The 26,812-nt window shown below is 40.3% G+C and overlaps 1 protein-coding gene across 5 annotated transcripts in view; it reads left to right on the top strand.

The window, feature by feature from the left end:
- arap2 (ArfGAP with RhoGAP domain, ankyrin repeat and PH domain 2) overlaps positions 1-26,812 on the top strand; it is a 326,408-nt gene that overhangs the window by 198,656 nt on the left and 100,940 nt on the right. For all 5 annotated transcript variants that reach the window (XM_059647100.1, XM_059647094.1, XM_059647098.1 and 2 more), the window contains 4 exons: positions 1,900-2,044; positions 16,930-17,032; positions 18,978-19,176; positions 24,613-24,679. In XM_059647100.1, coding sequence (XP_059503083.1) covers positions 1,900-2,044; positions 16,930-17,032; positions 18,978-19,176; positions 24,613-24,679 — 514 coding nt within the window. The remainder of the gene's footprint in view (positions 1-1,899; positions 2,045-16,929; positions 17,033-18,977; positions 19,177-24,612; positions 24,680-26,812) is intronic.

Genomic DNA, 26,812 nt, shown 5'->3' with positions numbered 1-26,812 from the left:
TCATTAATAAAAATTACAAACAGTAGAGGCCCAAGGACAGAGCCCTGTGGAACCCCACTCACCACTGACTTCCAGGCAGAATATTTTCCTTCTACTACCACTCGCTGTCTTCTGTTGGCCAGCCAATTCTGTATCCAAGCAGCTAAGTTCCCCTGTATCCCATTCCTCCTGACCTTCTGAATGAGCCTACCATGGGGAACCTTATCAAATGCCTTACTGAAGTCCATATACACCACATCCACAGCTCGACCCTCATCAACTTTTCTAGTCACATCTCTCCATCTTCGGTCCCCTCCCCCTCCCCCTCCCCCTCCCCCTCCCCCTCCCCCTCCCCCTCCCCATTTATTCCAGTTCCCTCTCCCCATCCCCCTCTCTGATGAAGGGCCTAGGCCCGAAACGTCAGCTTTCGTGCTCCTGAGATGCTGCTTGGCCTGCTGTGTTCATCCATCTCCACACTTCGTTATCTTGGATTCTCCAGCATCTGCAGTTCTCATTATCATTGATAATCAAGATAATTGGCTCTTGATTGTAAGAGAGGTCTCAGTCTTAATGAACCACAATTCTGTATTTCTCTTCACAGATGGTGCCTGAATTGCTGAGAATTCTCTATCTTTAACTCAGAATTCCAGCATCTGTAGGTTTTTGTTTTTGGTAGTGGTTGTAGTTTAAATGTGAAGCAAGACCTGAGAGAAATTTCCTTGCATCTGTCTGAATGCTGTCACAGGGTTTTCTGTAGCCATCCAAAAGCAGACAGCTTATGACTGATCCAAATGACTGCACCCCTGGCGGGGTGCCACTATCACAGTACTGTCTGCGTTGCTGTCTGGATTTTCTACTTAAATATGAAGTAGATCTTGAGGTTATGCCTTTCTGACTTGAGGAAGGAGTGATACCATGGCTGGCATATTCTAACAGATATTGAAGTTGATTCATCTTAAGATGTCTATAAGTTAAACTGAGCCATCCATAAGTTCACTGTTTCCTATTAATTACGTGGATATTGATAGTTTATTATGTGGTAAATGAATGATAGCAGTTGGGCCTTCTTTGCTCATTTCATCTAATTTTGAAAGTGACGTCCTTGTATCCTGTCAGAAATACACATTCTCCTGAAGTCTTCTCTCCAATTAGTGGTGTGTAGTAAAACTTGACGTGAAACTTCAGAAGTGCCCATTCTAGGCATGTTTGCTTTAAAACCTTGCTGCCTCTATGTCCAAAATCCCTTCATACTTCAAAGAATGGAGACCATTTAATTGCAGGAAACTCTAACATAAAGGGCATGATATTTCTACGCTTGAGCAGACCTGCAGGATAGAAGACAATTGCAAACTAAGACCTCCTGCAATGTGAAGTAGCCAAAACCGGGTGACAAGTGGGATGTCCAAAGCTCAGCTTCAACAATGCCTAAATAATTGACATGAAGGATCAACACATTGAGTAATACACCTGGGAGTCTCTTGCTGAAGACTGAGGACAGTGAGAACAGTGGGCTGGCATGCACCATCATGACACCAGTGGTTTGCAGTGGGCACCAGCATCAAAAGTAACAAATACCAAAGCCTCTGGAAGCTACCTGTGTCACAAGCTCTTTGGGATTAGCTCCTTCAGCCTGAAACTGACTGGCAGCTGCATGCTGTTCATCCATGTATATTGAAGGATGCCAATAATAATGTTACTGGGATTCACAAGCAGGAGCTGTAGTATTGAGGAGTGGTAATAAAAATAAACTCCACTCGCATAGTATTCAGCAGTTACATGGATCTGAATGTAGTAATAATTTCAAGACATACTGGCTAAAATATAAATCTCCATAGAAGCCCAGATAGAAATGTAGCGGGGGGGGGGTGATGCCTATGATCAGTGTTCAGATTTTTATGAGCTTGTGTTTCTTGTCTGCAGATTTCCAAAAGCGATGGTGTACCTTAGAAGGCGGATTTCTGAGCTACTATGAAAGTGACAAATCAGCAACACCAAACGGGAGGATTGATATCAGCGAAGTGGTCAGTTTAGGAGTGGCCAAGTTTGATTTTACATGGGGCCCTGGGTGAGTAAAACACTTGAAGTACAATCCCTTTTGTTAAATCCTAGGGATTAGACCGAAGATCATTAATTCCTGTAAACTCAATTTTTGTTTGACCTGGTACTTTAAGGAAAGACTATTATTTGCATGGCAGGGATTCTTACTGAATTTGTTACTTTTCATCTGATCAAATCAAGGTCTCTTTCATTTCATCTTGGCAGATGATGGACTGTGGAGCCACTGTTTATTTTTTAAAATTTTGTACAAAGGAGCTTCTAATTATTAAAATGTGAGGCTGGATGAACACAGCAGGCCAAGCAGCATCTCAGGAGCACAAAAGCTGACGTTTCGGGCCTAGACCCTTCATCAGAGAGGGGGATGGGGAGAGGGAACTGGAATAAATAGGGAGAGAGGGGGAGGCGGACCGAAGATGGAGAGTAAAGAAGATAGGTGGAGGACCGATACTTCCGCCATTTACAATCCGACCCCACCACCCAAGACATTTTTCCATCCCCACCCCTGTCTGCTTTCCGGAGAGACCACTCTCTCCGTGACAACCTTGTTCGCTCCACACTGCCCTCCAACCCCACCACACCCGGCACCTTCCCCTGCAACCGCAGGAAATGCTACACTTGCCCCCACACCTCCTCCCTCACCCCCATCCCAGGCCCCAAGATGACATTCCACATTAAGCAGAGGTTCACCTGCACATCTGCCAATGTGGTATACTGCATCCACTGTACCCGGTGTGGCTACCTCTACATTGGGGAAACCAAGCGGAGGCTTGGAGACCGCTTTGCAGAACACCTCCGCTCAGTTCGCAACAAACAACTGCACCTCCCAGTCGCCAACCATTTCCACTCCCCCTCCCATTCTTTAGATGACATGTCTATCATGGGCCTCCTGCAGTGCCACAATGATGCCACCCGAAGGTTGCAGGAACAGCAACTCATATTCTGCTTGGGAACCCTGCAGCCCAATGGTATCAATGTTGACTTCACCAGTTTCAAAATCTCCCCTTGCCCAACTGCATCCCTAAACCAGCCCAGTTCGTCCCCTCCCCCCACTGCACCACACAACCAGCCCAGCTCTTTCTCCCCCCCCCCCCCCACCCCACCCACTGCATCCCAAAACCAGTCCAACCTGTCTCTGCCTCCCTAAAAGGTTCTTCCTCTCACCCATCCCTTCCTCCCACCCCTAAGCCGCACCTCCTTGACCTGTCCGTCTTCCCTGGACTGACCTATCCCCTCCCTACCTCCCCACCTATACTCTCTCCACCTATCTTCTTTACTCTCCATCTTCGGTCCGCCTCCCCCTCTCTCCCTATTTATTCCAGTTCCCTCTCCCCATCCCCCTCTCTGATGAAGGGCCTAGGCCCAAAACGTCAGCTTTTGTGCTCCTGAGATGCTGCTTGGCCTGCTGTGTTCATCCAGCCTCACATTTTATTTCATTGGAATTCTCCAGCATCTGCAGTTCCCATTATCTCAGCTTCTAATTATTGATTGGCAATCAGTTAGAGTGAACGGTGGGATGTATTTTGTTTCTGACCTCTAATCATAAACTTTACTGTGTAACTTGGCTTCTCATGGTGGATGAGTTTGGTGTATTTCTTAAGCCAAGAACATGTTGAAATCATGTCTGTGCTATTTGCAACGGAGTCACTCCTGGAATTACTGATGTGCCCTGCCAGGAAAGGGCAACTTAAAATCTCTCTGACACAGATTTAGTGAAATTACTGTTTATAAATTAAAATAAAAATGAAATCTTCCGTACCAACACAAAGTAAGGTGCTTTAAATTGTCAGTGTCTGGATGTTGTAATTTGTTAACCAAGTGCACACATGTGATTATTTGGGGCATTTTTGCTAGCTCTCTTTGGGGAACTGAAATCATCCAATGACAATAACTAGGAGTTGGAGTAAGCCATCCACCCTTGTTCTCAATAGGAAAGTCACGTGTGTTTTATTCCATTGAGACAATCTTGGCATGTGCTGCCTTTTATGGGCCTGTAGATTGGAAGGTAGCAAATGTCATCTCTCAATTTAGGAATGGAGCGAGAAAGGAAACAAGTTGCTACAGACCTGCCAGCCTTACAATAGTAGTAGCTAGGGTTTATTGTGAAAGATGGGATTAAAGTAAACATCCGGATGATATAACATGATTACACACAATCGGCATGATTTACAAATGGGAAATTATGTTGGATGAACATCTTGGAATTTTTTGAGGGTGTTACTAACAATATTGATAAAGTTGCCAAAGGATGTAGCATCCCAGATTTTCAGAAAGGTTTAACTAAGCATAAGTATTTTTAGATTAGATTTTCTACAGTGAGGAAACAGGCCCTTCAGCCCAACAAGTCCACACCGCCCCTTGGAGCATCCCACCCAGACCCATCCCCCTATAACCCACAAACCCCTGAACACTATGGGCAATTTAGCATGGCTGATCCACCTAGCCTGCACATCTTTGGACTGTGGGAGGAAACTGGAGCACCCGGAGGAAACCCATGTAGACACGGGCAGAATGTGCAAACTCCACACAGACAGTTGCCTGAGGCTGAAAACGAGCCCGGGTCCCTGGCGCTGTGAGGCTGCAATGCTAACCACTGAGCCACCATGCCGCCCGAATTTTAACATCGCAGTCACTAATCACTGCGGAGATTCTTCATTAGATAAGTAATTTTAGTATATCTGGCATCAAGTAAATTCAAGACTACTGAGAGAGAATTATTTTTACTTAGAGTTCTTCTCGTTGGCACTCTATCCTTGAGTTAGATTTTGAGTGAGGATTCCAGAAGTGAAAAGGTAACCCACTGGGTTGAATTCAGACTGTTGTAATGGGAACCCCTGACAGTTGTACCACTTCATTGTGGAAGAGATCCCCCGTAGCTTCCTGGCTACAATAGAGACCCATCCAGATAAGTTAGTGGGCAGAAGTGCTAATGTGGAATGTCAGTTGGAATAATTAACGGGTGATTCACACCCTTTATCCATGATTTTCCCATTTCAACTAGTAGTAAAATGGCACAACGAACACTCCTTAATATTGGTACACTCAGACAACGAAGGCCATCAGTTTAACTGGGACAAGGTAACCATAGTAACCCAAGCCAAATTTAGACATGCACGAGACTTCCTAGAGGCATGGTTCTCTTAACAGTAGTACAATCAACAAACACATAGAATTGGACCCCATATACATATCAAAATTCAACATGACACTACGCACCATAACAGAGCAAGTGTATAAATTCCAAATAGAGTAGAAGAACATCGCTTCATTGGAGACTCCGCTGATTATGTCACTAACGTGGTGATGAAACGTCTGAAAGAGAACAAGCCAGCTCGGGGAGGAAGTCAACAATCTCATCCACAACCCAAGTTACGGATCTTTGCCAAAATTTTGATTTTCGTGCACTTAGAATGCTGCCCAGCAAACTCTTTCACGATAGCGTTTGGGTTCTTGGTTGGGGATGGGGTCGAAAGATGGGATTATTTATACTCTTACAACTGTGGTCTCAACTTCCCTGCTAATATTTCCGTTAGCTACGCCAATTTTTCTCCCTCAGCTTCTGACACTTAACACAATGTAATGGTTTCATTGAATTCCTTTGAATTAGAAGATTTCAGAACAGCAATCAGAAAGGTTGGAAATAAGTGTGTTCAACCTCAGCATGAAGCAGCCAGTTATTGAGTATTAATGTGATTATTCTTGAAGGGGTCACAAGGAAGTTGTGTGTTAGAAAGTGGAAATGCCATGTTGATTAGGGAATTGGCAAATTATTGATCTGATGGAAATAGGAACTTAGGGTTTCGTGAACTGACCAATAAACTCCTTTAAAAACTTAGTGAGAGTAGGTCAGAAAAATTCTTTGGCTACAAACATCTCATGAATTTTCTGCAAGAAGTTAAATGAAATTTAATCCTCTGCTATACCTTATATAAAGTAAAAATACAACATCGTTGGAAAGCAGTAATTAAATAGGCTGAGGGTGTTTCAGTTGTGTATTTTTAAATGTCTGCAATACGAGGAAAGAGTTAAGTTTGAATGGAAGGTAATTAAATTTTCCATAGTAGAGGAAGACATGGAAGCTCTGGTAATTCTATATTCATCTTGCTGCATTCAACTTTTGAAATGATTTTATATGGCAGAGATATAGTAAGATTATAGAGAACACAGTTGAGAAATGCTAACAAAGCAGTCTTTACCCAATATTGCACTTCAGTTATAACTTTAACAATATTAACTCAGCAGAAACTACAGGTAGACTTTGTATCTTTAGTGCTGAGGTGCATCTCTGCATTGTTAAATAATCCATCTGAGTTTCACTGATGGAACAGCATCCTGTCCTCTGAAAATACTACATGACATTGAAAGTGAAAATCTAGTGGAGTAACTGACAGCCATGTTTTAACATAACGTCAAATATGATCAATATTTATTGTGATTTTCTTTTTTAATTATGGAGAAACAAAAGGAAAGAATATCCTTTAATTTCATACAATTCCAGAGGATGGTGTAATAATGAGGGTATACAATGGCATTCATGTCTTAATGAAGTTACTGGAAAGCTGTTATTTTTTAAAATCTAATTTGTGTTTGAGGGATTGACTTTCCATAGAAAATATGCATTATATCGAGATGGTATCTTTAATTTATTAACAGTATTTGTGTTTCATACAGCAGTATATGAGGTTGCTATATACTTTTGTCTGTATGTCTGTTTGATTTTGAATTACATGTTTCAAAATCAGCATCATTCTGTAGACTACCTTAGCATATTTCAAATGGCAGCCTTGCTTTCATTTGGAATTCCCTCCCTAAACCCTTCTGCATGTCTATACTAGTCTCCACCCTTACTTGCCCCACATGAACTATTGTACTAATACTAAATCTACAATCTTGAGTGATCAGTAACATGCTTTGATGTGTGTAACTGTACAGATGATGGTAAAAGTGAACTACTTGGGCCTGACAGAGCCACGCTTCAATTCCAGATAACAAAGTGTGGAGCTGGATGAACACAGCAGGCCAAGCAGCATCTCAGGAGCACAAAAGCTGACGTTTTGGGCCTATTTGACATCAGTTGTCCAGCTCCTTAGAAGCATGCTTATTAAATATACTGAGAGTAAATATACAATTGCTTTGACTCAATATCTTTCGCAGTGCCTTTTTTTTATGACTAAGTTTCAGCTTTGGATATTTAACACTTTTACGGTACTTTCCCCGGTCCCTGGTGCTTGCAGGAATTCAGCCCCAACAGGTTCTTCCTTCTCTTAGGTGTGTAAGATATACGTGCTCCCTTTTCCTTTCCTTTCAAGAGCAACCATACTGATGGGTTGGAATGAGAGGTTCTGGTGGTAGAACAAGAATAAAGAACAAAGAAGTTACAGCACAGGAACAAGCCCTTCGGCCCTCCTAGCCTGCACCGACATGCTGCCCATCTCAAATAAAATCCCTGATGGCTGGTCGTTGAGCTGAAAAGGCTGCAGCTGGCATACTAATGGCTTACTGATGAGTGCTTCACCCAGTCTGAATCACCCCCCACCTCTATAGGTCCATAAGTGTTGAAAATTAACATGAGCTATGTTGGGCATGGAGAGCGCTCTCTCTGGATACTTCACATTAGCCACTAGAAGATATTGCACTTATCCTCCATCCACCTTTGCTGAGGTCAGAAGTGAGGATTTAGCTGATTATTGCATAATTTTCAGGACCATTCACAAATGCTCATAGATATTTAAGTATCCCTTGTCCATGTGCAGCAAGACCTGGAAAACATTGAGACTTTGGTTAACATTTGTGCCACACAAGGGCCAGACAGTGACTGTCTCTGACAAGAGAAAACCTCACATTCCCCCTTGATACTTAAAGGTACTACCATCCACTGAATTCCTCACTTTCAACATTATAGGAATCACTATTGACCAGAAACTGAACTAGATCAGCCTTATGAATCCTGTGGTATAAGTACAGGTCAGAGGTTGGGAATTTTCTGATGAGTAGCTCACCTCCTGACTCCCCAGAGCTTGTCCACCATCAACAAGGCACAAGGTGGATGTATGATGAATATCCTTTGCTCGGGTGAAATTCCTAGAATTGCCTCCATAATGCCTTGTGTGCCAAACTACAGTACACGGAGTGCAGCAGGTCAAGAAGGCATCTCAACACCACCTTCTCAAGGGCAACTAATGATGGACAATAAATGCTGACCAGCTAATGATGCTCTAATCCCATGAGTGAATACACAAATAAAAACTTGCCACCGTGTATACAATTCTGACAACTCGAGGTTAGCACCAACTTCAGCAGCACACTTGATTGTCTCCTTATCTAACACCTTCAACATTCATTCCATCCACACTGATTGACAGTGACTTCAAACGGTTGTTGCATTGTTTCAGAGATAGTAGGAGCTGCAGATGCTGAAGCATCTGAGATAACAAGGTGTAGAGCTGGATGAACACAGCAGGCCAAGGAGCAGAAAAGCTGCGTTTTGGATCTAGACCCTGCATTGTGTTGGTTGGTGCCTGTGAAGGTGCACCTTCACCCACCCTGACTAAAACTTCAGCGATATTGAAGTTATTTAGAAGCTCTTAAGTGCCTTCCCTGCACAATTGAAGATTGCGGTCTATCTCCGTAATTTTTGATATCTCAGATTCTGTGTTTGCCTAATTTATTGTAGAAGTTTTTGAAGCTTCACATTGCTTTTACTGTGGATTGAACTTGTTCACTGTTATTTCCTGGCTTTCTGACAGTGATCTGGCTGTACTCTGAGATTAACTTCTTTGTGTAACTGTGACTGCAATTGCTGCATTACATGGTCAGGTTCTGTACAATAAGTAGACAACATTAGTTGTTTATTACTTTTCATTGCGGGTTATAATGACTGAATTATTCCTATTTCACGTGTCCTTTTCCTATCCATTGGGTCACTGTCTTCACTTGACTGTGTATTTTTTTTCTTTAGCATCTGACTTATGGAAACATTACCTGTTTTTTGTTTTCCCTGTTGCTAACTGTATACTCTGTTGTGGGTATTTTTACAGACCATCTTCTGCTTCTGCTCAGGTTGTGGCTCTGTGTTGTGGTACCTCACAAAACCGGTCCCTATCTGTGTCGCACCAACTCAGAGATTCACTTTGGAGTTTGCTGTCACTTTTGGGCTGGGTCAGCACCGTGGTTTACCATTGGTGGTGTTTACTTCAGGCACTTGCCACTTAACTCTAGTTCTATGGGTCTGGTCACTTTTGCCACCACCACATGGTGGCAAATAAACAGCAACAGGCTTTATTGAGCATAATTGTGCACAGATAATTGTAACAGAACATCCTATCTGGAGGCCTCAACACCCAAGCTCCAGCTCCTTATCACCTGACATCACGGATCTAGCACCATTTGCAAATGCTCAGCAGCTATGCTTACAAATGGTACAATTAACTTTACTGTATACTACATTTATCATTTTGACCAAGCCTTTAGCCATTTGTTCTAATTCTTGTACATCTGTACCGTTCAGTGAAATCTAAGAAATTGGCAAGGGAGCCGCCTGAAATCTTTCATCATCAAATAAGCTAATTAATTCTTTCTAGTGTTGCATCCAAGTCCTTTGAACAACACTCCTACTGGCCAATATTATGATCCCACCTTGGCAATACTGGACAAGCCACATCTCAGAATGAAACCTGGCTTGATAGAACATAGAACAATACAGCGCAGAACAGGTCCTTAGGCCCTTGATGTTGCACCGACCTGTGAACTAATCTAAGCCCATCCCCCTACACAATCCCATCGTCATCCATATACTTATCCAACAACTGTTTAAATGCCCCTAATGTGGCTATTTTAACTACATTGGCAGGCAGGGCATTCCACCCCCTTACCACTCTGAGTAAAGAACCTGCCTCTGACATGTGTCTTAAATCTATCGCCCCTCAATTTGCAGCTATTAGATCATTAGTTTTACTTTTGCTTCTTGGTTACCATTATACTTAGTCACCTAAATGAGGCCCAAACTTCCTTGGAGATGATGTAGATAGTTCACTGTTACAAATGACTTTCTGACCTCCTTTTGGAAGAAAACAAAAACCTTTATATTACTGAAGGCAGACATTAATCTTATGTCTGCTTGAGAATCCAAATTCTCAAAATGGTAATGTACATTTTTATCACACCTGATTAATTTAGGTCGATGATCTTTTCATCACTCCCAAAGGAAGGGACACTTCCCTTCTGGTCATTACTGCTTCCAGTGCAACTCTAGGAAATAGCTACTCAACAAGTAGGAACAGCCTTTCCAAGTGTTTCTTTCAGCCATTCTGATCTTTTCTGGTGTTCCTTTTAAGTGTTGACCCTCCATTTCCAGAATATGTATCGTCCTTATTTGTACATCTTTAATCTGTCAGAAAACTTGGAATTATAGCACTAATACTTCGCTGCATTTACATGCCACAACAAATACAAACAAATGGGTTCCTAAGCTGCCAACAGCTACCCCGCTGAGTGTAAATTTTTCAAAGCAAAATTTTACCTGTGGTGTCCATGTGAACTACAGTAACCTGCAATTCTTTAAGTGAAGTTGACTGTATCCAGATCATTCTGTCTGTTTTAACAGACATTAGCTTGCTCTATCCAGTTCCTGTCCTGTTGGCTTGCGCTGCCACACTGCGATACAAGATGTTTTCACCATGGTCGTTTTTAGTTTGAACAATTTTTTTTTAATTTTGAAAATTATTGCTATTTCTTTTTCTGTTGATTTTTTTTTTCAAACTGTGTGTGATGTTGTAGATTATTGAAACAGTATGGAAGAATGAATTGCACATCCAAATTTATGCAGTAATTACTTTTGGCAATATCCTGGTGGTATTTGAGAAATTACCTTTAAAGTAGCATTGCACTATTCAGTGCCATTAAAGGCAGCTCCTACCCTTATGATTCATTTTGAGTGCATGGAATTATTAATTTTTCCTCTGTGCCTAATTCTAAGAGAGGCAATTAAAGAAATCTCCAAACTTTACTTGTACCTTTTTATGCACTGGAATCCATCAAGGTAATAAGCTTCTGATTATGAAGGTCAGTGTTCTTGCGCTTGTTCAAGTCAGCATTATCCTTGGGCCATAATACAGCAAGTACAAGTGACAACCCTGGAAACTTAAGTATTTTTGTAATCAAGTAGTGTATTAATTATTGAAAGCTTTGATGAAATATTCAGACATGTTTAATCACTGTATAAATTGCACCAGTTCCTGGCTAAATGCAATTCAGCAATTTGCACAACAGCATGTTGGCATTAGTCCCAGATCATTCAGAATCCATTTGTTGTAACCATTAAATCCTGAAATATTTTGGTTATCGAAGCAAGGTAACTAGTGATTTGTAACCATGTGTATTCAGAAAACCCTCTGCAAATATTTCCCACACTGTGCTCAAAGATGCAGACTTGGATAGATATGTATTGGATAGATAAATATGACTTGGATGCTTAATTTAGAAATGTCACAGTTTTGTCTTCTGTGTAACTCGATTGACCAATGAAACTGAAGTGAGCATCTCTCGTGGCCATACTGCCAACTCAATGCCCACACATCCACTCACTCACTCTCAAATTAGGTGTCCAAACACCTATTTGGCACCTCACAAAGCAACCTCACTTTACAATCACTTCCCTCTTTGATTCTGACTGTTCACTCCTCTTGTAATCATGACCTTCTCTTCTGCAGATACCGACTGTGTCTGCATCAAATCCAGAACCCACAAAAAATATCCTGTTCAGCAATAAACTACATTCGGACACCCACCAAATGTGTGCATTTTGCTTGCCTCAAGTAAAAGTGGGATGGCCTAAATAGCCCAGCAATCATTCAAAGAAGATTCTTGCTGGCCTCAGCAAATTTACACATCTTTGTATCCTGTTTTGGGAATCCATCAGAAGAAGAATTTTGATGTCACGCAGAAGAGATACCCAAAATTGATGCCAGGAATGAGAGGCTTGAGCTGTATGGGAATGTGAAAGAAACAAACCTTTTTTTTAATTATGAAGCAAATGGTAACCGGTGAAGGTGTTCAAAACATTATGCAAATCTATTTCCACCAGACACTGTGGTGTAGACAAAGTACAATTAACATCATCAGCAAAGGGATAAAAGAATAAATTGGGTGGATAATTTTAATGTGATGAACGATCAGGATATATGTTGCCCTGTGAAAACCAAATGAAGAAGCAGAATCTATAATAGCTGTTAAGAGGGATGAGGATTTATATCATTTTAATATTCTACAAAGCAACATTTAAAAGAACATAAATAAAGGACACTGGAATAAGTGGAACATATTTTGAGAGTTAACTCCTTTCAGTGAGCTGCATGGCCCCCATTTAGTGCTTTAAAATTCTCTTGAATAATCTGTCCAAGTTCTGATGTTAAATGAGTTGTTTAGAAAAATAGGATACATCAGTTGAAAGAAGAAAAAAAAATCAAAGATTGAATTTTCTTACACACAAACTTAGTTTCAAAAACATTAAAGAAAGTCCAGGGAAAAGTCTGTTCAATTTGGAAGACAAAGTACAGTCTTGGAAGTAACCAAAGACTAAAGGTAAAAACTGGTTTTGATGTTGGTTATTTACTGAAGTACAGACTATACTGCGAAGTCGGATTTTGGTGGTGTAAGTCCCAAAGAAAATGAAAATGCTCATCATTTAAGCAAGATTTGAGCTTTCTAAAAACTTTTTTTTTTGTTGTTAGCGCGGTGAGATTTGCAGTAGTATCATTTCATAATGATGAGCCCCTGCTTTTAACAAGTTTGATATGAAAGATCAGTAAATCAGGTAGCAAGGTTCTAGCCATGCATTTAATTATTTATGTAAGACATCTCTCTAAAGTAACTGCAATTTCTGATACCTAGCAGCTTTTTCTCCTTGGTCACTGACAGCTTATTATTAGTAGTTAAAGAAATTTACTTAAACACTGTTGAATGCTGGACCCTTTTAATATCTACTTTTCAGCAAGTAAGTAAAATATGAAAAGGTTATTTTAAAATGAGAGTTGCAGTCACAAAGTGTGGATTAATTAGTGTTCTCCAGCCCTGCTTATTAACAGAATCAATGGTGTTGCCGTTTAATCAAGGAGAAATAACTTGCTGACTCTCGTGTTGATTTTTGCATTAATCCTTTGTGTATCTTTTCAAACATTTTGCATTAAAATTATAGGTGAGAATTTCTGAATGTCCTGAATATTGTAGTCCATTATTAAATATTCACATCAATACATGGTTGACACAGCCGTGCAACGATCAGCACTGCTAACTCTCAGCATCAGGAACCTGGGTTTGATTCCAGCCTCAGGCCACTCTCTGCGTGAGGTTGCACATTCTCCCTGTGTCTGCATGTGTTTCTTCTGGGTATTCTAGTTTCCTTCCACAGTTCAAAGATGTGCAGGTTCGGTGGATTGGCCATGCAAAATTGCCATAGTGTCCAGGAATGTGCAGGCTAATTGGTTAGCCAGGGAAAATGCAGGGCTACAGGGATAGAGTAGGGAGGGACAGGGTAAGATACTATTCAGACGGTTGATGTGGACTCAATGGGCCAAATGGCCTGCTTCTACACTGTAGGGATTCTATGATATTCTATGAAATGAGTTGTTCATTCACTGGAAAAGGACTTTGCCCTTACTGCATGTATGGGGTGGGGTGTGTTATAATTTGGCACTCTGAGATTATTAGAGTGTGAAGGAGACAATCCCCCAAAGGCAGGTTATACAATCCAGCAGATTACTGATTAAAATGAAATATTTGCCCCAGTATATTTTTAATACAATCTTCAATAGTTTACAGCATGCCTTATTGTTTCAAGAGTTTGAACACACAGCTTATCACTGGAATGCTACCTGTTTGCCCTTTGCTTTTGTTGCTTGAACTGTATTCATTGTCAGATGGAATAAAGCTCCATCAAAACTGAGTTAAGCAAAATTTCTTAACTGCTAAGCCCACTTTAAATTATCCTTCCTTTCAAGTATTACAAGAAGACATGTAAACCATAGCATAGAGTTCGCTGTGTATAAATCTGTGTATCATGTCAATATATTATACAAATATAAACATCTTATGAATTGAGCAGATATGTAGTAGGTGAACTATAATGCAGGAAAAAAAAAATGAAGGCAAAACAAAGGATAGGTATAAACATTCACTGCTTAGATATTTTTTGATGCTGCGATCTTGGCTTTTTGGAATGCTTCAAACTGCCGAATCTTGCATAGTGCTCCGATCTGTGAGCTCAACAATGAATTTTACAAGGATAAAATCATCTTGTTTCAAGGTTATAATGAAATGCTCTTTGAATAAATCCTGTTACTCAATAATAGCAGCTTCACATTGATTCTGAATTTTTAGTAAACAGTGAATGCTGCAGCTTTCCTTCTTGACTTGCTAACAAACTCCTCTTTTCTCTGGATTTTGCATGTTGCACATTGAGTAGAACATATTGAAAAAAACACAGCAGGTCAGTTTGCAACAGCAGGAGAAAACAATTATTGACCCCACATGAGAATGGAACGAAAAGGGAACTTCTGAATAAAGAAATAATGTGTTCTGGATGCTAGAAATCTGAAATGAAAGCTGAGAATGCTGGAAGTACTGAACAGTTTTGACAGCATTTGTGTAAAGAGAAACTGTTAACATTCCGGGCCAACCACCTTTGATAGAACTCCTCTGTTTTGCTGACTACACCATCATTAGGATGGCCAGCTCATTTCAATAACACTGGCAGTTGAGCTGCACACGACCAGTGCAAAAATAAGAGTGGTACACTGGTGGGAGAAGTCTGGTTTAAAAAATTAGAATGCAGCCTTTTAAAAGTCATAAATGACTGACAACTGCAAAAAGTAAACCGGGCAGCTGAGCAATTGGAAAATGGAAAAGTATGTAGTTCAGCGAGTTGAAAGCCAAGCGGCACTGGTGAATGTTTGGTGTGATTTTGTGCCGCATTTGAAGAAAGTCGGCCACTGCAGAATATGGCTGAGCCAGCAAAAGAAAGTAAAAGGTCTGTTGCTAGCTGGCAGAGGGGAAAAAGAAATTGAGGTCAACCTACATGTTCTTCTGGATAAGCTGAGACAATGGACAGAAAATCCACAGGAGAACATGTGGTGTGCTGTGTGAGGGTGATGGCCATGACTCATGTCAATTCTCTCTCCTTACCGAAACTGCAGGGCATTTTTGGGAAAAATGTTGTTCGACCTGATCAGGCAGTATATTTGCTACATGCTCTCTGTGTTCTTCCTTGGGCTGTAGGCAGCAGAGCGTGAAAGCAGGCTGCACGATCGACCCAGCCTATAGTAGTGTTTATCCTACACATGATGACTGCTCTTACTTTTCATCATATGTGTCAATCCATTCCTGTGTCCTTTTATTCTCTTTCATTTCAACTGTCTATCTAGTCTTTTCTTGCATTTTGACACAGTTTTCATTCATTAACACTGATAATTTATTCCATACCTTTAGGAAAAAAAATCCTTTCTGTCATAAGTATTTTGCATTCAGTCTGATATGCATGTTTGCTTAACTTAAATTCTTTGACCATTGAACATGGTATGTTTCTACGTATGCACCACCGCACCCCTCTGCCCTCCATTGTCTTTTTAAATAGCTCCACATAATTATCTGGAAATTATATCAGCACTGAATGCTGTTTGTATTCTTCATTATACAACAAACGTCTTCCTCTCTTCAACTTTGAACTATCTTTCTAGCTAAATTCTCTTTCTAGAAGCTGTTCTTACTCCATTTTTACCTCACTCCACAACCGACTCACTCCATGATGAGTTGCGCTTGTTTCATCTGCATCTAATTTGGCTCTTCCATTATTGTCACAAGCAAAGAAGCATCTTTTGGTAATTTGCCCTCAAAATGAGGGCAGATGTAGAGAGGGAGGTGGTCTCAATTCTCCAGGCAGTCAGAGAGAATTAAAGTGACACTCTTCACAGCTCTAGTAATCAGTTGTCACTCACAACAGTTATGCCTTTTCTATTATGTTTAAACTTCTCTGACGCAGTTAATGACTTAATTCCATCCCAGCAATGCCATGAGCCCTCATTTTAATTTAGGTGATAAGCTGTCTGAGAATTTCAGATTGAGTGGGGTTTTGCCTATTCATTAAATGTTAACTTGTATTAATTCTAGAATAACAAGTCAACTAAAATGTCTACTATCTTAATCTACAAACATAAAAAATTAGTTTGAATCAACTCCAGTCCAAAGAAATGGCGATTATATCCCTTGACTGATTTAACTGCTTAACTCATGATTATCATGATATCCTGACCATATTTATTATTATAAGAACTATCCTTTATGTTTCTTACCATTTCAAAATTTAAGGTACTGTCTTCTGTACTGATCCGTTTGCAACATTCTTCTGCCACCTTATTTTTGTCTCTCTGGTTTGCCACTAAAATGCCTTAGTGTTAAAGTAAATAGTAAGACTGAATATGGTGATTATCCAAACGATGTCAATTGAGATGTACATGCAGAGTACTTAATGCAAGTTATGCTTCATTGGCTTTTGCTAAACCAATTGTTAATCATAATGAGCCTCTTCAAATTCATTCCGGGCAGGATCTACAGAAAGTACCTTAACCTTTTCTTCGGTGCACGAAATGTTGAAAATTGGGCTCCCATCAAAGACTTTGAAAAAGGCATATGAGTTCCACTGCAAAAGTTTATTGAAAGTTCTTGCAAATTTTATAAGTCAGTTCATATCGTCATCTGATAAGATTTTTGCACAACCTGCTTGAAATCCAGTGTAAGAGGACATTAATCTGCTTGCTTTCAGCTTGAAGCATTAAGAGTTTTGAATTATTCTCCACGCTGCCAAATTTGCAAGACTCTGATGCAGTTCTTCCTCCTTGTTTGCTTCAGGGTGAGCTCTACCTTTGATATGTATTTGCTGTCAGAACGGGTCTTCTCCTTCGGCTCTGACAATGTCGAAATTCTAAAAGACTGGACCCGGGCAATAGCCAAGGTGAGAAATAAGTTGAAATACATTTTATGTGTTGATCGTGCCCAAGGCTTTTTAGAAATTGTGGGAATTTACCTTTTTGTTCCTGAGTCCAGTGATTTTGCACGTTTTTGCCACAATCCAAATGCTACTGACTCTGTCAATCTCTTTAAAATGATACAGTAAAGTGCCAAGTCTATATATAATAAAAAAAAGATAGATTTCTGAGAGTTTTATTTACAGCTAAATTGAATTGAGCCTTTGGCAGTAATGCCATAATCCATGTAATAAAGTTTATTAACTAGAATGAAGTAAAACTGTATGACATCCTTTTCTAACCGGATTTTATTTGTAACCCAGTAATGTAATAGTAAGAACATCAGTCACAATTCAGAAACCAAAAACATTGAGCCCCAGGATCCCCTGACATTTTTATCTGCTGCCTCAGTTGTCATGGGGGGAATATCAGTTGACAATTACCTAAAGCACTGTGCGTTAATTGAATTTTCTACAAAGGAAAGCTGGGAAGAACAGTGAACCCGCTTCTGCATAGTTATTCACAGCTTGCCCCCTAATGACAATTAATCGGCATGTTTTATTGGCTTTAATAATTTTACCATCATGCACCTAGAGATTGCTTGCCACATCAGTAAACAAATATTGGTGTATATGTGTGACGGTGCACTACCCTCTGCAGTGAATGCATTAAAATAGTGAGCATAAATGTCACCTGACCACATTAAGTGTCCTGAAGAAGGGTAATACCCAAATCATTGACCTCTCCCCCTCCAGATGCTGCCTAGCTTGCTGTGTTTTTCCAGCTTCCTGTTTGTCCCCCTTAGATTCCAACATCTGCACGTTTTATTTTGTCTCTAACCACATGAAGTGTACGTTGACTGATATTGTCAATGGTGCTTTCTAGGTTGGAATGGCAGAAAATGTTCTCCCACATAATACGTTGTGAAAATTCATAACATCAGATAACTGGTACACATGTTTGGCACAGATGGTTGTGACCAAACGAGAAACAGGTTAGGGTCCATTGGCAGCAAAGAAGATGAGGTTTTTATTTTAAAGAACATATTCCAAGGTGAATCTGATATGCATTGACTCAAGAAGATCAGTTCCACAGGAAGGAAGTGTGTAGAATTATAGCATGGTTACAAAGTGGAAGGAAGCCATTCAGCACATTGAGTCCATGTCAGCTCCTTCCAAAAACAGCACATTGGTCCCAGTCCCCTGACCTTGCCCCATGTACCCACAAATGTTTTCTCTTCATGATCTTATCAATTCCATCCTGAAAACCCTGTTCAAAGTTAACTGAGATAGTGGGAACTGCAGATGCTGGAGAAAGCTGATGTTTCGGGCCTAGACCCTTCTTCAGAAAATCCATTTTTGACAGCCATCCTGCTCCTCTGATGCTGCTTGGCCTGTTGTGTTCATCCAGCTCTACACCTTGTTATCTCAGTGTTAACGGCATCACATTATCAGGCACTTTATTCTGAGTCCAGTGAAGTGTTGCACAAAAAAGGTCTTTTTTTTTCCTCATCCTTTAGTTGTTTTTTTGCCAGTCGTTCTCAACCAAAAGATTCATAGTTCAGGTATATTTGGTTTCATTCCTGATGATTTTTTTTTAACCTAGCCTTCTCTTTTCCCATTACAGTTTACTTCAGCCAAATCTGTTCTACATCTCAAAGCTATCTCTATATAAAAATCAAGATAATTTTTGATACAACACATCTACAGAATGAAATTTGGAAGAAAGCAGAATAACAATTATTACTGTTTAATGACACACTTTGACTTCTACGTTCAATATATAAAAATATTTTTCTTGTAAATGTGAGGTCACTCAACTAAATTAGATCTGTGGAGTAAATAAGATGTAATTGTATTTTAGTTTTATTTTTGCTGAAACGCTATTGTTGACTACAATTCTACATCTTTGCTATTGACTTGTGTTTTCTAGTTTTTCGTACCTGAAGTGGTAGAAATCCTGTCCAAGAGAGATTATGAACTGATTGGTCGGCTGTACTACAAAGATGTGCATAACCTAGAACACTGGAAAACAGGCTGGTTTGCATTAGATAAATCACAACTCTGCTTCTGTCCTGAGCAGGATGTAGTTGAAGAGGATTCTGTCCATTTAAAGAGGCTGCAAGAACTCAGTAAGACTTCAATATGTTGCATTTACTACAATACAGAGAGAGGCTACTCAGCCTCTTGTTCACATTGAATCTTTCGGTAGAATTTTGTTTTATGTGCACTGATGGGATGTGGACGTCACTGGCTGGTCAGCTGTTATTGCACTTCCCTAGTTGCCCTTGAGATTGTAATGGTGAGCCACTTTATTGAACCACTACAGTCTATCTGCTATATGTAGCACCAGAAAGCCACAAGGGAGGGAACTCCAGGATTTTGACCCAGCAACAACAATATATTTCCAAATCAGGACAGTGCGTTATTTGGAGGGGAGCTTACAGGTGGTGGTGTTCCCGTATATTTGCTGTCCTTGCCCTTCTAGGTGATGGTGGTTAAGGGTTCAGAGGGCACTGTCTAAGAAAGCTTGGTAGACTTTCCCAGTGCATCATGTAAATGATGCGTACTACTTGCAATGTGCATTGGTGGTGGAGAGAGGGAATATTTATACATATGATGCCAGTTAAGTGAACTATTTTGACTTGGGTGAAGTCAAGCTTCTTGAGTGCTGTTGGAGCTGCACCCATCCAGGCAAGCGGAGAGTATTTCATCAAACAACCACTTGCTTACAGCCATAGTGCTTGAGGCTGCTGGTGACTCAGCATCCAAAGGCCCGTGTGTATCAGTTGTGATAGGTAACTTTGCAGGAGCGATGGTGAATCGCAGGGTTCATTTCTCAGGGCAGAGATGTGAAGGGGGTCAGAAGCAAAGACAGGTGGGTGATTCTCAGCATCTGTCTGACCCTTCCATCGATGGTGCCAGATTGAGGACTTCTGCCAGCCAGCAAGGTAGCCCCTGTTCTCAGTAAGGTTTGAAGAGCCCCTTAATTGGTTGCTAGTTAACCATTCAAGCACTGCAATTGTTGAGAGATTGGAAAGATATTTCCATTGAGACATGAGCGTCTCTGGTGGTGGAAAGATGGGTATCTCCCCAAAGCCAATCCATCCCATTATCCTCCCCGCTAGTCATTTTTGGGAATATTCTGCTTTGAAGTGCCTTCTAGAATCAGCTTAGTCCACATGGCGTAAATCACACCTTCAATTTTGTTCTGAAAGATGTGTCAGGACTTTGTCCTAAAGACAGCAAAGGAGCTGCAATTTACTGCCAAGACTGAATGGTGCGTGCCTCAGGAGAAATTGCAGCTGTTGGTGTTCCCATGCACCTGCCGCCCTTATGCTTGATTGTGGAGGTTGTGGGTTTGGAAAGTGCTGTCAAAGGAGCCTTGATGAATTACTGCAGTGCATCTTGTTGATGGTACACACAGCTATCACTCTGTGCAGATGGTGAAGGCTATGAATGTTAAAGCTAATTCCACGGCAGAGGTTTTCCCTTGGTTCCATTCTCCATAGTTGTGGAAATGGTTCCTTTTCAAATATATATCCTTGAATCTGCTGAAATTGAATCTAAGTCCATACAATTTCAGGCAGTGCATTTAAAAAAAAATTCTCTGCATTTAAAACAACAGGTCTTTATGTCTACTGTATTTCTTTTACTATTTGTCTTAAATCTGTGAACTCTAGTAACCAACCCTGCTGTCAATGGAAATAGATTCTCCTTGTTTATTGTACACAAACCTCCTCGTAATATTGATCACATCTATGAAATCTCAGTTTAACCTTTTCTGTTCTGAGGAAAGCAATCCCAGTTTCTCTAGGTTCTTTATGTAACAGCATGTTTCAATTAGTTTGATTACAGATTGTTGAAATATTGCAAGTAGGTTTTCATTTTTAGAAATGGACATTACAGTTTGCCATCTATCAAACTCTTCCATTAAACACTGTTATCTTTAACAAGTTAAATGTTTTCCAGAAATAATTACTTATGTTTTGGGGGCAGAATCTTTTAGCATTTAGTCTTATAGTGCCGTAAGTGATGGTGTCAGAACGATGCATTACAGAATGAGTATCCTTCCATGAAACAAAATATCGACCACATTCAGTCTTTATAGCAATCATTATGGCCCTACGGTTGACATACTCTAGTTGCCTTTTCATTCTCCCTGGTGATAGCAAGAATGGAAAATAATTTGACAGTTTGGTCCTGGACAAAGGATCATTCCATCTTGCCGCTTCAAAACATTAAGTGATGGCTGAGAAGATCCATTCTGAGCTTGCCACCAGCTGGATAGTCTGCCACAAGAAAAATGGGAAAGAAAAGAAAAAGTTGGAGAAGTGGGAATCCAGAGGAGCCATCCTGCTGGGTTGGGGGATGGGCCAATGCGGACAGTGATGGGGGAACAACAGGTTGTCTGTTGAAAATTACTCTCCTCTGACTTCTCACACCTTGTGTGAAGAAATTATTTAACTTTTCACCACTAGTTAGTATGAAGACTAGACCTCCAGCAACAACCTTTGTGAGTCAAATGTTGCCATTAGTTCGATTACAGATTGACCAGCAGCTCAAGGTGAACTGGGACTTCAATTTGCAATGAAATTCAACATTCAGTTCATAACCTGAGTAGACTTCTAATTCACTGAGCTTTCTGATTGGTGGGAGCAGTGAATCAACTACCACTGAATTTGCCTGTGTTCACATTTTGACTGCAAAATGGACAATCTTGGTCTCTGTTTCAATTTTGAATCAAAATATATACTCTGAAATATTTGACTTCAACTGAACATAGTTAGGAAATCTATTTCATTGTAACAGAAATTAAATTCATTTGAAAGGTTCCGAATTGTAAATGGACATTATCGCTGACCTTGAACTGTTTAGTGAACACGTATTTGGTAGATGAAAGGTGGACTGAATAGTCATATTCATTTGAAAGTTGGTGAATATTAACATGGCTTCATATTAGATGATTGCTAAACATGAATGAATGCACTTTCCATTGCTTTTGTCCCAGGACTTGGTTTTCTTCAAATAAGAAAGGTAGAATTTGTATTTATATTGCATCTTGCCAGTCCTCAAGGTTCTCAAAGCAGAAAACAGCTCATAAATGGATTTTGAAACTTAACTTCACTATTTGTTATGTAAACATTGACATTTTCACACACGATCTCACAACGAACAAAATGAACAACAAGTCACTCTGTTTCAGTGATGTGAGTAAAGTGATAACTGTGGCATTGAAGAGTCAGTCTTGATTATATGCTGCAAGACATGGAGTAGCCTTTGACACTACAATTCTGGAGAAAGTGCTACCACAAAGTCACATTGACATTGGTGAGTTAAGTTTGAATGAATCAATGTATCCAATCAAAGGGTGGCTCAGTGGTTAGCACTGCTGCCTCACAGCGCCAGGGACCCAGTTTCGATTCCACACTTGGGCAACTGGCTGTGTGGCATTTGCACATTCTCCCCGTGTCTGCGTGGGTTTCCTCCGGGTTCTGCAGTTTCCTCCTACAGTCCAAAATTAGATGCGTTGGCCATGCTAAATTGTCTGTAGTGTTCAGGGTTGTGTAGCTTAGGTGGATTGTAGGGAGATGGGTCTGGGTGGGATGCTCCAAGGGTCAGTGTGGACTTGTTGGGCCGAAGGGCCTGTTTCCACACTGTCGGGGTTCAATGATCCATCTTTCACTCGTTGCATAAGTGACAACAGAACTCTTAAGTTCGCCAAAAGAAGGTTCACTCAACTCATTCCTTGGATGAAGGGCTTATAAAGGAAGGATGAACAGGTTAGTGTTATATCCAATGGAGTTTAAAAGAATCAAAGGTAATCTTGTTGAAACATGCAAGATCCTGAGGCAACCAGAATGTTGGTTAGGGAATGTCATTTAAGGAAAAACGGTTCTTTTTAAAATGGGGATGAAAGTTTATTTCTCTAAGAGAGTCATCAGGATATGGAATCCTGTTTACCACAAGGTAATGGAATCTGGATCTATAAATTTATTCAAGGCTGAGTTAGATTTTTGACAGTCAACAGAGTTAGGGGTCACGGGGTGTCGACAGGAAAGTAGAACTAAGACCATAAATATATCAGCCATGGCTATATTCAAAGATGGAGCAGGCCGAAGGTCCCATTGACCTATTCCTGCTTCTAACCCTGTCTCCATTCAAGTGCCTTCTCTTGATCGTTGGATAACACACACTGTTAAGTCACTCTGGTCTAGTTATAACTTGGTTGGTATTTACCATTCTCTACAATGTTAAGGAAATCCAGATACACTTATTCTTACGGCATTGCTGATTTGCGCTTGTAGTGCTCTCTTTTGCTGGCTCCACTGTTTAATGAAGGATCAATTACGCACGTGATAATTGTAGTAGCTGCTTTGTAAATTTCTGTAGGGACTGTTCTTGACTGAATGCTTATTCACCATTCATCTTTGATTTCTTAATTGCTTGTGCTGTCAACAAGCATTGACTTATCAGAGTATAGTTTCTTAAGGACTTTGCTGTTTCTTCGTAGTGACTCTTCTTCCTGGGTTGGCTGATACAATGAATGATGACAGTCAGTCTGCCTATGAGATTACTATGGCTATGCCTGAGAAGAGTTGCGTTTGAATGGCGTGTGCACGCATGCATTTCTGGCAGGGGTTACCATTAATGGCTTGGAGTGGACACAATCAGCTGTCAACCTCTGCTTGATACACTTGGTAACACTTTTCTAGCCTCAGTTCAGAAATATGACCACAAATATTTAAACCCGTGAAAGATCTAGATTCGAGTCTGACTTTAGAATGTGATGGTCACAAAAAATTGTGTCATAGAAGGACTTGTGTGGTGCAGCAGTAATGTCCTACCTTCTGGGCCAGGAGATCTGGGTTCAAATCCCACCAGCCCTGGAGGGGTGTCATAATATGCCCAAACTGGTTGATTAATAATATTCCATATTGATTGTCTTTTCAGGCAAGCGCTAAACAGAGGCACATCTGTATCCTCAGGTGAACAGAAGGGATTCAACAGTAATATTGCAGAGAGGAGCAGGGGTGTGTTCATCAGTTTATCTGTCCAATAACATCACAAAAACAGATTATCTGATCGTACAATTCTTTGCAGTTTGTAGAAAGTTGTTGTGTACAGTTTAGCTGCCACACTTCTTCCAGACAACATAATGCACTTTCAAATGTTCTGAAGTTGTAAATATAAGGTATTTCTTTCTTTCCTTTTATTTCGTCAGCAATGCTAGCGCCCTTATCATTTTTTCATCTAAGATAGGTAACTGTGAATTTAATCTGGAATCTTCACTGGGGAATCGTTCCGATTGATTGATTCTTGGTTAATAAAGGCATCAAGGAATAGGGAGCAAAATGAACGAATTGTGTTTGGTCACAGGTCAGCCGTAATCCCACTGAATAGAAGAACAGGCCTGAAGAGCTAACTGACCTACTCCTGTTCTTATTGACCTGCTGCATGATTGGGGGGAGTGGGGAGGGGTAGAGAAGGGTGTTTCGTACTGGTTTTGTTCAAAGTTTTCAATAAAGATGTCTAATTTTCGATTGTTCCTCTCATTCTCCTTACAGCTGTCAGCACTGAGATTGAGAAACCCGGGGAGAAGAGAGATGTCTTATTGCTGTTAGAAAAAGGAAGGTAGAGAATGAGTTTAAATTATTCCAGTTACATTGGTGAGATCTATTCATGTACAAACTATCCAAAAGCTTATTAATATGCTGTGTTACAATAGGATATTTTTATTAGCAATTTTAATGTAAAATGACAGAATTGAAGGCCTCTGGATAATTAAATGTTTTAGTGTTTAAAAAATTGCCTATTATTTTAAGAAATTGTAAATGATCATGTTTTAAAAAATAAATTTTCTGCAATCTACTTACATCCAACACTTTATAATTGCATTGGTATTCAGTTAATACTTACATTTTAGTGTTCTGTGGCTGATATTAATCCTTGAGCCCCTGTATAATGGGAGTAACACATTAAGACTGTTAAATTCCTTCATTCAGATTGGTGCCTTGATGTACCCAGGTACATTGTTAATTTGTGCTATTTTTCTTCATTAATCAGTTGGTAATTATTTATGATATATTTGCAAATGGGAGCAGGGTTTCAATTTCAGATGCAATCCAAAAGGAGCAAGTTGCTCCCAAACCCACAATGTATTTCAGCCTTTTAAAAAAAGTACCATAGTAACAAAAAACATCTATGTATAAAACAAACTACTAAAGCTATTTTCGGTGTTTTATTAACCTGGTTATTCACAAGCAATAGACTAGAGACTGAGTAAAACTGCTTATTCCTTGTGATAAACCCATTTTCAGCTGTATTAATAAAGTTGCACCAGTTTTTGCTGGAAAAAGGTGTGCATTTTTTAAAAGCTATTATTCAGTCGTGGCTTGTTGGCATTGCGGCTGGCCAGCACTTACTCCCCCTCCTTTGAGAAAGTGCTAGTGAGCTGCCTCCTTGAACCACTACAGTCCACCTGTTGTGGGTTGACCCACAATGCCATTAGGGAGAGAATTCCTGTGCATATGGAAATGCTTAATGATTCTACGTTCAGATATGTAGAAGGGAGTTTGTCAGCAGCTTGGGCAAAAGGAAATTTAAAAAAAACTAAAAAAAGTTCTTAAAACAAGAAGATGCCTTGGCCAGTATTTATCTCTCAGTCAACATCACAAAAACAAATTAGAAATTACTCATGTCATGTGTTGTTTATGGTACCTTGCTGCTTTCAGAATTTTTTTTTGCCCTTTTCTCAAGTTGTGCCTTCAATTCCTTTCTTTCTGTCTGAATATAAAATCAAATAGTATTTTCAAATTGACTTTTGGAACCTTGAGTTAACTTAGTGCAACTTTATAAGCTCAACAACAAATCGGTTTATCCCAAGCATAAGCATTTTGAACGACTGATATCTAGTACGCCAACTCTGAATAGCCAAATTTTAAATGATTGATGATGGTTTAATGGTTTTAATATCTGACCTGTTTTCTTTTTTTCCCCACTCACGGGATTTAGGCATCTCTAGCTAAGTCAAAATTTATTGCCTATCCACAATTACCCAGAGGGCACTTAAGAGCTAATCATGTAGCTATGGGTCCGGAGTCACATGTATGTCAGACCAGGTGATCGAATCCCTACGATGCATGTAGAGGCCACTCTGTCCTATTGGGTCTGCGCCAACCTTCTGAAGAATGACACACATCCCCAGCCTATCCCATTTCTCATGGTTAATCCACTCAGCCTGCACATCCCAGGACACTATGGCGCAATTTTCGCGTTGCCGACCCATCCTACCTGCACATTTTCAGACTGTAGGGGGAAACTGGAACATCTAGCGGAAACCCATGCAGTCATGGGGAGAATATACAAACTCCACACAGACAGTCACCCAAGGTCGGAATCAAACCCAGGTCCCTGACACTGAGGCAGCAGCAGTAATCACTGTGCCACCATTAAGAGTGCCAGGTTTCCTTCCTAAAAGCAGATTAGTGAACCAGGTGGGTTTTTCCTGACAATCAGCAATAGTGTCATGGTCATCATCACCTTGATTCCAGATTCTTTACTGAATTCAGATTCCACTGTCAGCCGTGGCAGGATTTGAACGCATGTCCCCAGAGCATTAGAGATAATGAGAACTGCAGATGCTGGAGAATCCGAGATAACAAAGTGTGGAGCTGGATGAACACAGCAGGCCAAGCAGCATCTTGAAGAAGGGTCTAGGCCCGAAACGTCAGCTTTTGTGCTCCTACGATGCTGCTTGGCCTGCTG

The sequence above is a fragment of the Stegostoma tigrinum genome, chromosome 1 (assembly GCF_030684315.1).
Source record: "Stegostoma tigrinum isolate sSteTig4 chromosome 1, sSteTig4.hap1, whole genome shotgun sequence".
Classification (NCBI taxonomy): domain Eukaryota; kingdom Metazoa; phylum Chordata; class Chondrichthyes; order Orectolobiformes; family Stegostomatidae; genus Stegostoma; species Stegostoma tigrinum.
This window is presented reverse-complemented; position numbering and strand designations above follow the sequence as displayed.